Source organism: Rhinatrema bivittatum, unplaced genomic scaffold, assembly GCF_901001135.1.
Source record: "Rhinatrema bivittatum unplaced genomic scaffold, aRhiBiv1.1, whole genome shotgun sequence".
In the NCBI taxonomy this organism is placed as follows: Eukaryota; Metazoa; Chordata; class Amphibia; order Gymnophiona; family Rhinatrematidae; genus Rhinatrema; species Rhinatrema bivittatum.
Window position 1 is genome coordinate 20,722 of NW_021821074.1, and position 12,067 is coordinate 32,788.

Consider the following 12,067-nt stretch of genomic DNA (forward strand, 5'->3'; position numbering starts at 1 on the left):
GCAGCAGCTGTGGGAGCGAAACTTGGCCAGAGTCGGGCTTTTTCCAATAAAGGCTGTATTTTCACCGATCAGCTTGTTTTTCCTTGCTTGTTTACATTCACCTACATTGTGTGGACGCATTCCAAAGAACAGGATTAGGTAGGGGAGACAACAATGCATGTAGTTTTGCATTTTCGAAATCAAGCACATTGTTTTGCTGCAGAAAAGTACTGTCAGAGAAAGCAGAAGCAAATTTCTGCGGGTCATTTTTCGCAAAGCAATATTCAAAGAAAAGTATGCTTTTATTTTCCCTTTGAGAACAGGAGCAGAGTCTGCAGGTAAAAAGTATACACCGATTTTTGAAAATTGCCTCATTTATGGATGGAGTTGGGTTGGAAACTCTTGGGATTTTTTTGAATGCAGAAATAGGTCCTTATTTCACATGAAGCACAAAATAATGGCACACCGTTTGTAACACTCACTTGTTTTCATCAATTCTGAAAGTAATACACTTTATTGCTAAGGGGATATAAAGATCAAGGCCATTTAGAAGAAATGCTATCCTATTTAGCTTTATTAGTAAATTGTTTTCCAATTATATGCCCCCTTGTATTCAGGTCAGGTCTGAACAGAATAATGTAGCACTTGGGGATGAAGATACAGCCCAGCAGTCCAGTGCTGGAAGCCAGGATGGCAAAGATCTCCACAGCCACCATGTATTTGCCCTTGGTGCTCAGGTACGCTGGGATGAAGGAGACCCAAACACTGCAGAACACCAGCATGCTGAACGATATAAACTGGGCTTCATTGAAACTGTCAGGCAACTTCCTTGCCAGGAAAGCCACAATGAAGCTTAACAGAGCCAAGAAGCCCATGTATCCAATCACACTATAAAATGCTATGGTGGACCCCTCGTTACATTGTAGGATCATCTTGCCAGTTTCAGATTGTGTGTCATAGTCTGGGAATGGAGGAGAGATGAGCAGCCATGCAATGCATATCAGAACTTCACCCAAGGAGCAGATAAGAACTAGACAACTGGAAAATCCTGACCCTACCCACTTCCTTAACTTGCTATTAGGCTTGGTGGCATTGAAAGCAATGACAACTGTGATAGTTTTTGCCAGCACAGAAGAAACAGCAATAGTAAAAATAACCCCAAAAGCAACTTGTCGGAGCAGACAGGTCACTCTTCCAGCAGGGCTGATGAATACCAAGCAAGAGAGGAAAGAGAGAAGGAGGGAGAGAAGGAGGATGTAGCTGAGATCCCGGTTATTGGCTTTCACCACAGGGGTATCCTGATGTATAATAACAATTACTAGTACTACAGCAGTGATGATGGAGAACATGATGGCAATGGAAGCTAGAGCTGAACCCAAGGGATCTTCATAAGACAGGAATTCTATGACTCTTTGGCGACACCCATCCTTCTTCTCATTGGGCCATTGATCTTCAGGGCAGTTTATGCAGGTCTCAGCATCTATTGAAGATATTATATAACAATTCTTATTTTTTAAACATTTTTATTCCAACGGTTAAGGTGGTTTGTCAATTTGTTTCAAACAAATGCTGTAAAATTGAAGAATGAGGCCATTATTAGGTCATTATTAATGGATTGAACACAAAATGGAATGCATTTGTTTTTTTTTTTCATTTTCAAGGGGAAAAAGAAAGGAAGGAAATAAGGGGGAAATATCTCATACTCCCTTCCCTCCCCAAGCCAGGTTTCCTGCCCCAGGATGGGCCCAGCTGGGGCTTCCTTGGGTCCCTTCAAGCCTCCTTCCTCTGGCAAAATTGAGTGGGTCCTGGGCCTACCGGGCGAGGCTGCACCAAACCTCTCTAATCCCCTTCCCACCCCATTCAAAAATCATCAGAGCAAGGCATCACCCCAGCCCCCACGTCTCAGTATCTGTTGGTATAGAACAGCTGTGGCACTGAAATGTGTAAAAGTAATCTCCACTTACCCCTGTCATCACTTTTTCTTTTACAAATACAAACCCTCATGAGTAGCTTTAAAGTGGGGTTACACTGGTGCCCCAACTAGATAGCCAATAATATATTGCATGGCTTTGCAATTTCTATAGATTAGAACATGGGATCCACTGACACTGAGACAATTGCCAAAGTGATATCACATTGGAACCATTCACTACAATGAATGCTGCCATCTTTTAAGAGAGAAGAGACGGCAGGAGTGAATGGGCATCACTTCTGCCTGCTCCAATGCTGCCACCATCGATGGACCCAATACAGGGATAAGTGGGGGCAGGGGAAGTCCCTGGACTACATTTTCTGAAGGGTATCAGAGGTACTGGATAAGTTCCAGCCAGGCTTGGTTAACCCCAGTCAGTCCCACTCAGTATTGCTGGCAGAAGGAGACTTGGAGAGGCCCCACAACCCAATCTGGCCCAGAGACCTTGTCTTGAAGAATAAGAGGCTAGGTGACATTTCAATTTTTTTTTTTTTATTTTAGGCTTTTTGGGGGGTTTAAATGAACCAACCAGAAAATAAAGCAAATTAACAAGCAGAACCCTTCCCCTGAAATGAAAGAAAACATAAATAAAACAAAATTTTTAGGCTGTAATACCCTACAATTCAGAAATTTTAGGAGAGGGGAAATAATAACTTGGATTTAATTTTATGGTTGATGCATAGAAATTTAAGAAATATTGAAATATGTTTTATGTTCTGGGTAAAACAATGCATATAGTGTAATTTGAAATTGTTAAAACGATGCTCGTTGCCTCCCCCATCACACCCACCCACTCTACCCTGTCTTGTAGGCCTTTCCATGATGCAGGTAAAAGAATGCTTGATGTGGAACAAGGCATCTACTTTACCCACATAGAGGGTGGACAATTTTTAAAAACTGATTCCTAATATTATTTGAGATGTCTGGAGTGCATGATAGGACTTTACTACATAGAATGCTTCTTTTTGCTTCTTGGTGTATATGCTTTACCATTACTGCATTGAATCCTCTACCATTAATCATCTTATAGAACTGCATTGAAATATCTAGTGTATTGCTATATTGTTGCATGTATTTTTGTAATACATGCAGGTGCGTACCTGTGTTTGCTCATTGAGTTGGTAAGTGCAGATGTTCCATATTTCTGCCATGATATTATGGGGTAGATATTAAAGCCTGCGCACGGGTGTCCATGTGCGCACACAGCATTATTTTGAGCCTAAAAAAGTGAATAGATGTGATATTCTAAACCCCCCTCCCCCTATTCCTTTATCTTACCGTTTGCGACTGCCTTGGGGCAGGCGCAGGTTGCTCGCGCCGGCACCCTGCCGACACACGGTGCCTCAACACAGTGGCAAATAGCCGCTGTGCTGATGACCTCTAGCTCACCCCACCCCATCCCGTGGACCACCCTGCCCTGCCCCCTGCCCCCTCCCCTTTCCCAAAGCCCCAGGACTTAGATGTGTCCTGGGGCTTTACACGCGTCACTGGGCCTTTTTAAAATAGGCCCGGCGCACGTAGGGCTTTGAAAATCTGGGCCTATGTGATTTGCCTACCTGTTTTGTTGGAATATTGCCCTTCAGAGCAAGGGACACAGTCAAAGCAGCAGACCGGTTTCAGTTTCTGAAGAACTTTCCTGTATCCAGGAGTACAGCTCTCAGAGCACACAGAGCAGGGGGTCTGAGGCAAGGAAGAAAGAGAAAATAGTCACATACCATATTCAGCAGGTGCCTTTCTCTGTAAGGAGCTTCGTATGCACCTCTACTATCAAAACTTCTGGTGTATTCATTGGGGTAGATATTCAAAGCTGGTCATGTAGGTAACTTCGCTGGTTAGAACTTATCCAATTAAGTTACGATGTATGTTCAGTGGCACAGCAAAGCCTTTAAATATATGTGCACACTTCACCAGATAAGTCTACCTAGATAAGTTTAGATCTGCTCTATAGGGAGTTTAAACTTAGACATAAACTTATACGGCTAACTCTGAATATCGGTACAGCTAGTTCTCTCTGCCCCCCCCCCCCCCCCCCCCCCCGATCCATCCAGCACATTTATTTATTTAAAATACTTTCTATACCATTGTTAAGAAAAGTACCATCACAATGGTTTACAGTAAGGCACATAAATTAATGTTGATAAATGTATGGAATCATGTAATCTAATCAGGTGCCATAAAGGTTCAGGTACATAAAATTATAATAAATACTATTTGGTGAATGTGATAAATCTTGTCCTTTTATACCTGTAACATTTTTAAATACAAGTATAGTTTTATAACTGTATCTATCCATTAGCAGTGAGATAAAATAAAAATATGCACATATTGGATTAAGTGCTGGGTGTGGATGTACTACTATCCACACCCTACTCCTTTATGTATTCTATTCTATTATCCATTCTCTTTGTGATAAGCTTGCTTAAAGAGCCAGGTTTTTAAACCTTTTTTTTAAAAGTTTTGATGTCTCTTTGTAATCTGATCTCTAGATGCATGGTGTTCCATAGTATTGGGCCTGCTAATGATAGTGCCCTTTCTCTCACTTGGGTTAGTCTAGCTGTTTTGACGGAAGGGACAGTTAGGATTGCTTTGTTGGCTGATCTCAGGTTTCTATGAGGGACATGTACACATAGTGCTGTGTTCAGCCATTCTGCTTTTTCGATATGTATTAATTTGTATATAGTGCATAGCATTTTGTACTGTATTCTGTGCTCAATGGGTAACCAGTGTAATTCAGCTAGGGTTTCGGTAATGTGGTCTCTTTTTCTTTTACCCGTTAAAATTCTTGCTGCGGTATTTTTTAGTATTTGTAGTGGTCAGCGTTGTGTATGGTAATCCTAGCAGTAGGGCATTACAGTAATGAGTGCTAGCAAATATTAAAGCTTGTAACTGATTGAAAGTTAGTAGTTATTAGTAATGGTTTTAGTCTCCTGAGAATCATGAGTTTGGTGTATCCTTCCTTTTCCTTTAAGGATATATGTTGTTCATGCTTAGTTCCGTGTCAATTATTACTCTGAGGTTCTGTACTTTCTCTACTAATTCTATTTTCTGGTTGTTTTTGAGCATAATTGGGTTTTGAATGATCTGTATATTTTTTCATTCTAAATGTAGGAATTCTGTTTTATCGATGTTAATAACTAGTTCCATTTGGTTTAGTAGCTGTTTGATATGTTAGCTAGGTTTAATGTTTTTTCAATTGTGTCGCCAATGGGTAGAATTAATTGAATGTCATCAGCATATATGTAATGTATAATGCCTAGACCTGCCAGAAGGTGACATAAAGGCAGCAGAGTGTTGCGGACAGGGCTGATTCTTGTGGTACTCCTGTTCGAGGGTTTATTTTTTCTGATATTACGTCTTTGATCTGTACTTGAAAGTATCTGTTTAGATACTTTCAAGTACAAAAAAAACCAGACCTGGATCCATCTGAACCGGCCAATTACTGTCCTGTCTCGAACCTCCCATTCTTGTCAAAAATCATAGAAAAAGTAATCAACAAACAACTCACTGACTATCTAGACGATAACCAATTACTATTCCAGTCACAATATGGTTTCCGTAAGAACCATAGTACTGAAACACTGCTAGTATCCCTATCAGACTCTATTCTAAAAACACTAGATACTGGTCATTCATACATTCTTGCCCTTCTTGATATTTCTTCGGCATTTGACACAGTCAATCATAATATCCTTCTAGCCCTCCTCTCTCAAATCGGCATAACTGGCACTGCATTATACTGGATCCAATCTTTCCTGAAAGACAGGACATACAGTGTCAAGTTGGGATCCCAAATTTCTAAACCAAGAAATCTGCTACAAGGTGTACCACAAGGCTCTTCGCTATCATCAACCCTGTTTAACATTTACTTAGCTCCTCTCTGTCCACTCCTAGCAAAATTGAATCTCCGTCACTTCATATATGCTGATGACGTACAGGTTCTCATCCCAATTAATGATTCACTCTCTAATGCTCTGAAAACCTGGGAATCAGCCCTTGCTGAAATAAAAAAGCTTCTCACAGAAAACTTCCTAGCTATAAACACTTCCAAAATGGAACTCATCCTCATCACACCACACAATAACATCTCCTCCAACACATCCCATCTTTCAACATCTGTTCTTCCCCAACTACAGCAAGTCCGCAGTCTTGGCGTCATAATTGACAACCATTTTACATTAAAGAAATTCATCTCGGCCACTATAAAAAATGGTTTTTTCAAACTTCACATGCTAAAAAGAATTAAACCCTTGCTTCATCCACAAGATTTCCAGACGGTATTGCAAGCTACCATACTTCCAAAAATTGACTACTGCAATGCATTACTCTTAGGTCTCCCTAAAAACTCAGTTCAACCTTTACAGATGTTACAGAATGCAGCAGCTCGACTAATCACCAATACCCGCCACCATGATCACATTACACCAGCTCTAATGTTCTTGCATTGGCTGCCTGTAGCATCTAGAATTACCTTTAGTTCTCTCCCTGATTCATAAGTCGGTCTATAACCAAGAGATGCAATGGTTCTCAGAGCAGTTTGCTTTCCGTACCTCTAAGAGACCAATAAGAAATATCTTAGGGATGTGAATAATTTTTTGACGATTTAAAATATTGTCCGATATATTTTAAATCATCAAAAATCGTTAGGGCCACGATACAATACCAATTCCCCCGATTTATCGTCAAAAAATCGTAAATCGGGGGAAGGGGGAGGGCAGGAAAACCGGCACACTAAAACACCCTAAAACCCACCCCCGACCCTTTAAATTAAATCCCCCACCCTCCCGAACCCCCCCCCAAATGTCTTAAATTACCTGGGGGTCCAGCGGCACACTAAAACACGGCACACTAAAACCCCCTAAAACCCACACCGACCCTTTAAATTAAATCCCCCACCCTCCCGAACCCCCCCCCCCAAATGCCTTAAATTACCTGGGGGTCCGTAGCGGTGGTCCGTAGCTTAAATTACCTCCGTAGCCTTAAATTACCTCCATAGCGGCGGTCCGTAGCTAAATCGGGGGAAGGGGGAGAGCAGGAAAACCGGCACACTAAATCGTGTAGTTTTCAGCCGGCGCCATTTTGCAAAATGGCCGCCGCAAAATGGCGGCGGCCATAGACCAAAATGATTCGACGCAGGAGGTCGTTCCGGACCCCTGCTGGACTTTTGGCAAGTCTTGTGGGGGTCAGGAGGCCCGCCCAAGCTGGCCAAAAGTTCCTGGGGGTCCAGCAGGGGTCCGAGAGCGATCTCCTGCCGCAAATCGTTTTCCGAGGGTTCCGGACCCCCGCTGAACGACCTCCTGCAGTCGATCTCCTGCCGGCGCCATTTTCCATACGGAAAACGATTCGCGGCAGGAGATCGCTCCCGGACCCCCGCTCCCGGACCCCCGCTGGACCCCCAGGAACTTTTGGCCAGCTTGGGGGGGCCTCCTGACCCCCACAAGACTTGCCAAAAGTCCAGCGGGGGTCCGGAACGACCTCCTGCGTCGAATCGTTTTGGTCTATGGCCGCCGCCATTTTGCGGCGGCCATTTTGCAAAATGGCGCCGGCTGAAGACTACACGATTTAGTGTGCCGGTTTTCCTGCTCTCCCCCTTCCCCCGATTTAGCTACGGACCGCCGCTACGGAGGTAATTTAAGGCTACGGAGGTAATTTAAGCTACGGACCGCCGCTACGGACCCCCAGGTAATTTAAGGCATTTGGGGGGGGGGGTTCGGGAGGGTGGGGGATTTAATTTAAAGGGTCGGGGTGGGTTTTAGGGGGTTTTAGTGTGCCGTGTTTTAGTGTGCCGCTGGACCCTCAGGTAATTTAAGGCATTTGGGGGGGAGGTTCGGGAGGGTGGGGGATTTAATTTAAAGGGTCGGGGGTGGGTTTTAGGGGGGTTTAGTGTGCCGGCTCACGATTTTAACGATTTTCACGATACTTTACACACCCAAACGGCAACAATACGATTCCCTCCCCCTCCCAGCCGAAATCGATCATTAAGACGATCGAGGACACGATTCACATCTCTAATATCCATCAAGCTAAATTTGCAGCTGCGCCTATTAAACATATCAAACATGTATCCACAAGAGACCGCGCTTTCTCCATAGCGGGAATCAACCTATGGAACAAGATGCCCACTGACCTGCGTCTGGAACCCTGCCATAAGAAATTCAAACAAGGCCTCAAAATGTGGTTATTTGAACTAGCATTCACACAATGATACCCAATTAAACTGAAATGCCATTCATTCTACAACCCCCTTATATCCCCTGCTCCTGGTCCCTCCTTCACACTATCCCTCCCTATATTCTTCCCCTCCCATTTGCCCACACAATCCCCAATTATACAGTTTAACTGATTGTATATAATAGAATTATCCTCTGTTCAATTTAGAACTTGTATCCCCTCTCAGCACTGTTATTGTATTATATGCTCTATGATTTTAGCGTTGGTTCGTAAATATTTTTAGTTACCTCAATTTCATTTTAGTATGTTAAACTCTAATGGATGGTCCACGGTCTGTACAGCCTGTTTTTCCGTCTATACTGTTTTTTGGGTTTTTTTTTGAAATTAACTCTAATTAATATTTATTAATAATGTCAATTGTAAAGCCTGTTGCTAAGTTATTGTTAAATGTAAACCGCGGTGATGTATATCTTTACGTACTGCGGTATATAAAAAATCTCTAAATAAATAAATAAATAAATAAATAAATAAATATGATCTGAACCAGTTGATTGTTTTGTTGTATAATCCTATTTCTTCTAGTCTTTTTAATAGTATGTCATGATTTACTGTGTCAAAGGCTGATGACAGGTCTAGCATCACTAGAATATAATGTTTTCCACTATCGAAACAGCTCATGATATTGTCTGTTAGTGAAAGCAGCAGTGTCTCTGTGCTGTAATGTTTACAGAAACCATGCTGTGATGGATACAGTATATTATTGTTGTCTAAGTGTTCAGTTAATTGATTTTATACAGTTTTTCCAATTAATTTTGCAATTAGTGGTAGATTTGACACTCATCTGTAATTGCTCAGTATAAGTGGGTCGCTGTTTTTTTCTTTATAATTGGTTTTATGATTGCCCCTTTTAGTATATCTGGCATGGCTCCCTCCTCTAAGGATAGATTTATGATCTTCGCTAATATCGGAGATACTGTATTGACTACTTTTTTTTATGTCCATAGTTGGTAGTGTGTCAGTTGCATGTGGGGTTGGATTTAGATTTTTTTTAGCATGGATTCCACTTCCAGTTCTGATATCTCGTTAAATGTAGTCCATTGTTTAACGTCTCTTTTTTGCATTTTAATTTCTTGCTTAGTTATATTTGGGATTTTGGTTTTTAGGTTTGCTATTTTGTCAATGAAAAAATTTGCAATTTCATTACATCTATTTACCAGTAGGCTTTGGGGAGATTCTGATTTGTCATTGGTGAGGTTTTTTACTATGGTAAATAAGGTTCTTGGGTTATTTGCAAACTTCTCTATTTTAGAGCTGAAGTATTGTTTTTTTTTGCATCAAAAATAATTTGTTTGTTGTAGGCTAGTTGTTTTCTATATTTAGTTAGGTTTTCAGTTGTTTTATCTTTTCTCCATTCTTTTTCTTTTTTCCTAAGATTTATTTTGACTTCCTTTATCTTTTCACTATGCCAGGGATTAGTTTGTTTGGGTTCTTTGATGCGTATAAATTGTATGGGGTTTATCTCATCAGCTAATTTGTTGGTTCTTTGCATCCATGCTGTTACTGCGGAACAGCAGTCATTATAGTCAATTTCAGCTAGTTTTTCTTCTAATTTGTCTTTCAGTGTTTCTGTGTTATAAGGCGGGCAATGCTTAAATTCTATGTGTTCTTTTGTTTGTGTCATTTGTGGCTCAATATGTTTGATGGAGGATTGTATGAGGAAGTGATCTGACCAAGGAATTTGTGTGTAGTCTGTTTTAATATGTTCTAAGTAGCTGTGGTTGATGAATGATAGGTCAAGAGAGTGTCCTGCTTTGTGCGTGGGTTTATCAGTAGTTAGCGTGAATCTTAGTGCTGCCATTAAATCCAATAGTGTTTGGCAGGTGTTTGATAGAGATGTGAATCATTTTTTGACGATTTAAAATATCGTCCGATATATTTTAAATCGTCAAAAATCGTTAGGGCCACGATACAATACCAATTCCCCCGATTTATCGTCAAAAAATCGTAAATCAGGGGAAGGGGGAGGGCAGGAAAACCGGCACACTAAAACACCCTAAAACCCACCCCCGACCCTTTAAATTAAATCCCCCACCCTCCCGAACCCCCCCCCCAAATGCCTTAAATTACCTGGGGGTCCAGCGGCACACTAAAACATGGCATACTAAAACACCCTAAAACCCACCCCCCGGCACACTAAAACCCCCTAAAACCCACCCCGACCCTTTAAATTAAATCCCCCACCCTCCCGAACCCCCCCCCCAAAATGCCTTAAATTACCTGGGAGTCCGTAGCGGCGGTCCGTAGCTTAAATTACCTCCGTAGCCTTAAATTACCTCCGTAGCCTTAAATTACCTGGGTGTCCATAGCGGCGGTCCGTAGCTAAATCGGGGGAAGGGGGAGAGCAGGAAAACCGGCACACTAAATCGTGTTGTCTTCAGCCGGCGCCATTTTGCAAAATGGCCACCGCAAAATGGCGGCGGCCATAGACCAACACGATTCGACGCAGGAGGTCGTTCCGGACCCCCTCTGGACTTTTGGCAAGTCTTGTGGGGGTCAGGAGGCTGAACGACCTCCTGCAGTCGATCTCCTGCCGGCGCCATTTTCCGTACAGAAAACGATTCGCGGCAGGAGATCGCTCCCGGACCCCCGCTGGACCCCCAGGAACTTTTGGCCAGCTTGGGGGGGCCTCCTGACCCCCACAAGACTTGCCAAAAGTCCAGCGGGGGTCCGGAACGACCTCCTGCGTCAAATCGTGTTGGTCTATGGCTGCCGCCATTTTGCGGCGGCCATTTTGCAAAATGGCACCGGCTGAAGACAACACGATTTAGTGTGCCGGTTTTCCTGCTCTCCCCCTTCCCTCGATTTAGCTACGGACCGCCGCTACGGACCCCCAGGTAATTTAAGGCTACGGAGGTAATTTAAGGCTACGGAGGTAATTTAAGCTACGGACCGCCGCTACGGACCCCCAGGTAATTTAAGGCATTTTGGGGGGGTGGTTCGGGAGGGTGGGGGATTTAATTTAAAGGGTCGGGGTGGGTTTTAGGGGGTTTTAGTGTGCCGCTGGACCCCCAGGTAATTTAAGGCATTTTGGGGGGGGGGGGGTTCGGGAGGGTGGGGGATTTAATTTAAAGGGTCGGGGGTGGGTTTTAGGGGGTTTTAGTGTGCCGGTTCACGATTTTAACGATTTTCACGATACTCTAAACACCCAAACGGCGACAATACGATTCCCTCCCCCTCCCAGCCGAAATCGATCGTTAAGACGATCGGGGACACGATTCACATCTCTAGTGTTTGATAAGGGGTTTGCATCCATGTGGAGGTTAAAGTTTCCTAGCCAATGGTGGGTTTTGAAGTATTTAGGTGTGTTATTAGAAATTCAATTAGTGGGGAGATGTTTAATTCTAGGAGGCTTGGTGGACAGTATATGAGGCATATTTGTATATTGTTAGTTTAAAAAAAAAAGCAATTTTGTGATTCCTTGGAGGTGTTATTGAGATTAGTTTACATTTGAATTTCTTTTCTATTATTAGGAGCAGTCCCCCTCCTCTTTTATTTACTCTGGGATTGAAAAGACATTATTATTATTATATACCAACATTTGATCTCAATCAAGATATCACACTGGTTTATATTCAGGTACTGTAGTATTTTACTATCCCCAGAGGGCTTACAATCTAAGTTTGTACCTGAGGCAATGGAGGGAAAAGTGACTTGCCCAAGGTCACAAGGAGCAACAGCAGGACTTGAAGCCTGGTCTCCTGGTTTATAGTCAACTGCTTTAACCACTAGGCTATTCCTCCTTGCTGCTTACATCATCATTTCTATGTGCTATTTGATTTTTTAAAACTGTGTCTGATTTTTTTAACCATGATTCTGTGACTGCAATGAAGCTTTGTTTCGTGTCATATAATAGATCCGTAATTATAGGGAATTTCTTTGTGATTGATT

At 42.5% G+C, this 12,067-nt stretch overlaps 1 protein-coding gene across 1 annotated transcript in view; it reads right to left on the bottom strand.

Annotated features, from left to right (window-relative positions):
• Positions 1-542: 542 nt before the first annotated feature.
• LOC115082433 (vomeronasal type-2 receptor 26-like) overlaps positions 543-12,067 on the bottom strand; it is a gene marked incomplete at its 5' end in the record, with an annotated part of 36,083 nt that continues 24,558 nt past the window's right edge. Inside the window, 2 exons of the mRNA XM_029586664.1 lie at positions 543-1,459; positions 3,508-3,631. Coding sequence (XP_029442524.1) covers positions 543-1,459; positions 3,508-3,631 — 1,041 coding nt within the window. The remainder of the gene's footprint in view (positions 1,460-3,507; positions 3,632-12,067) is intronic.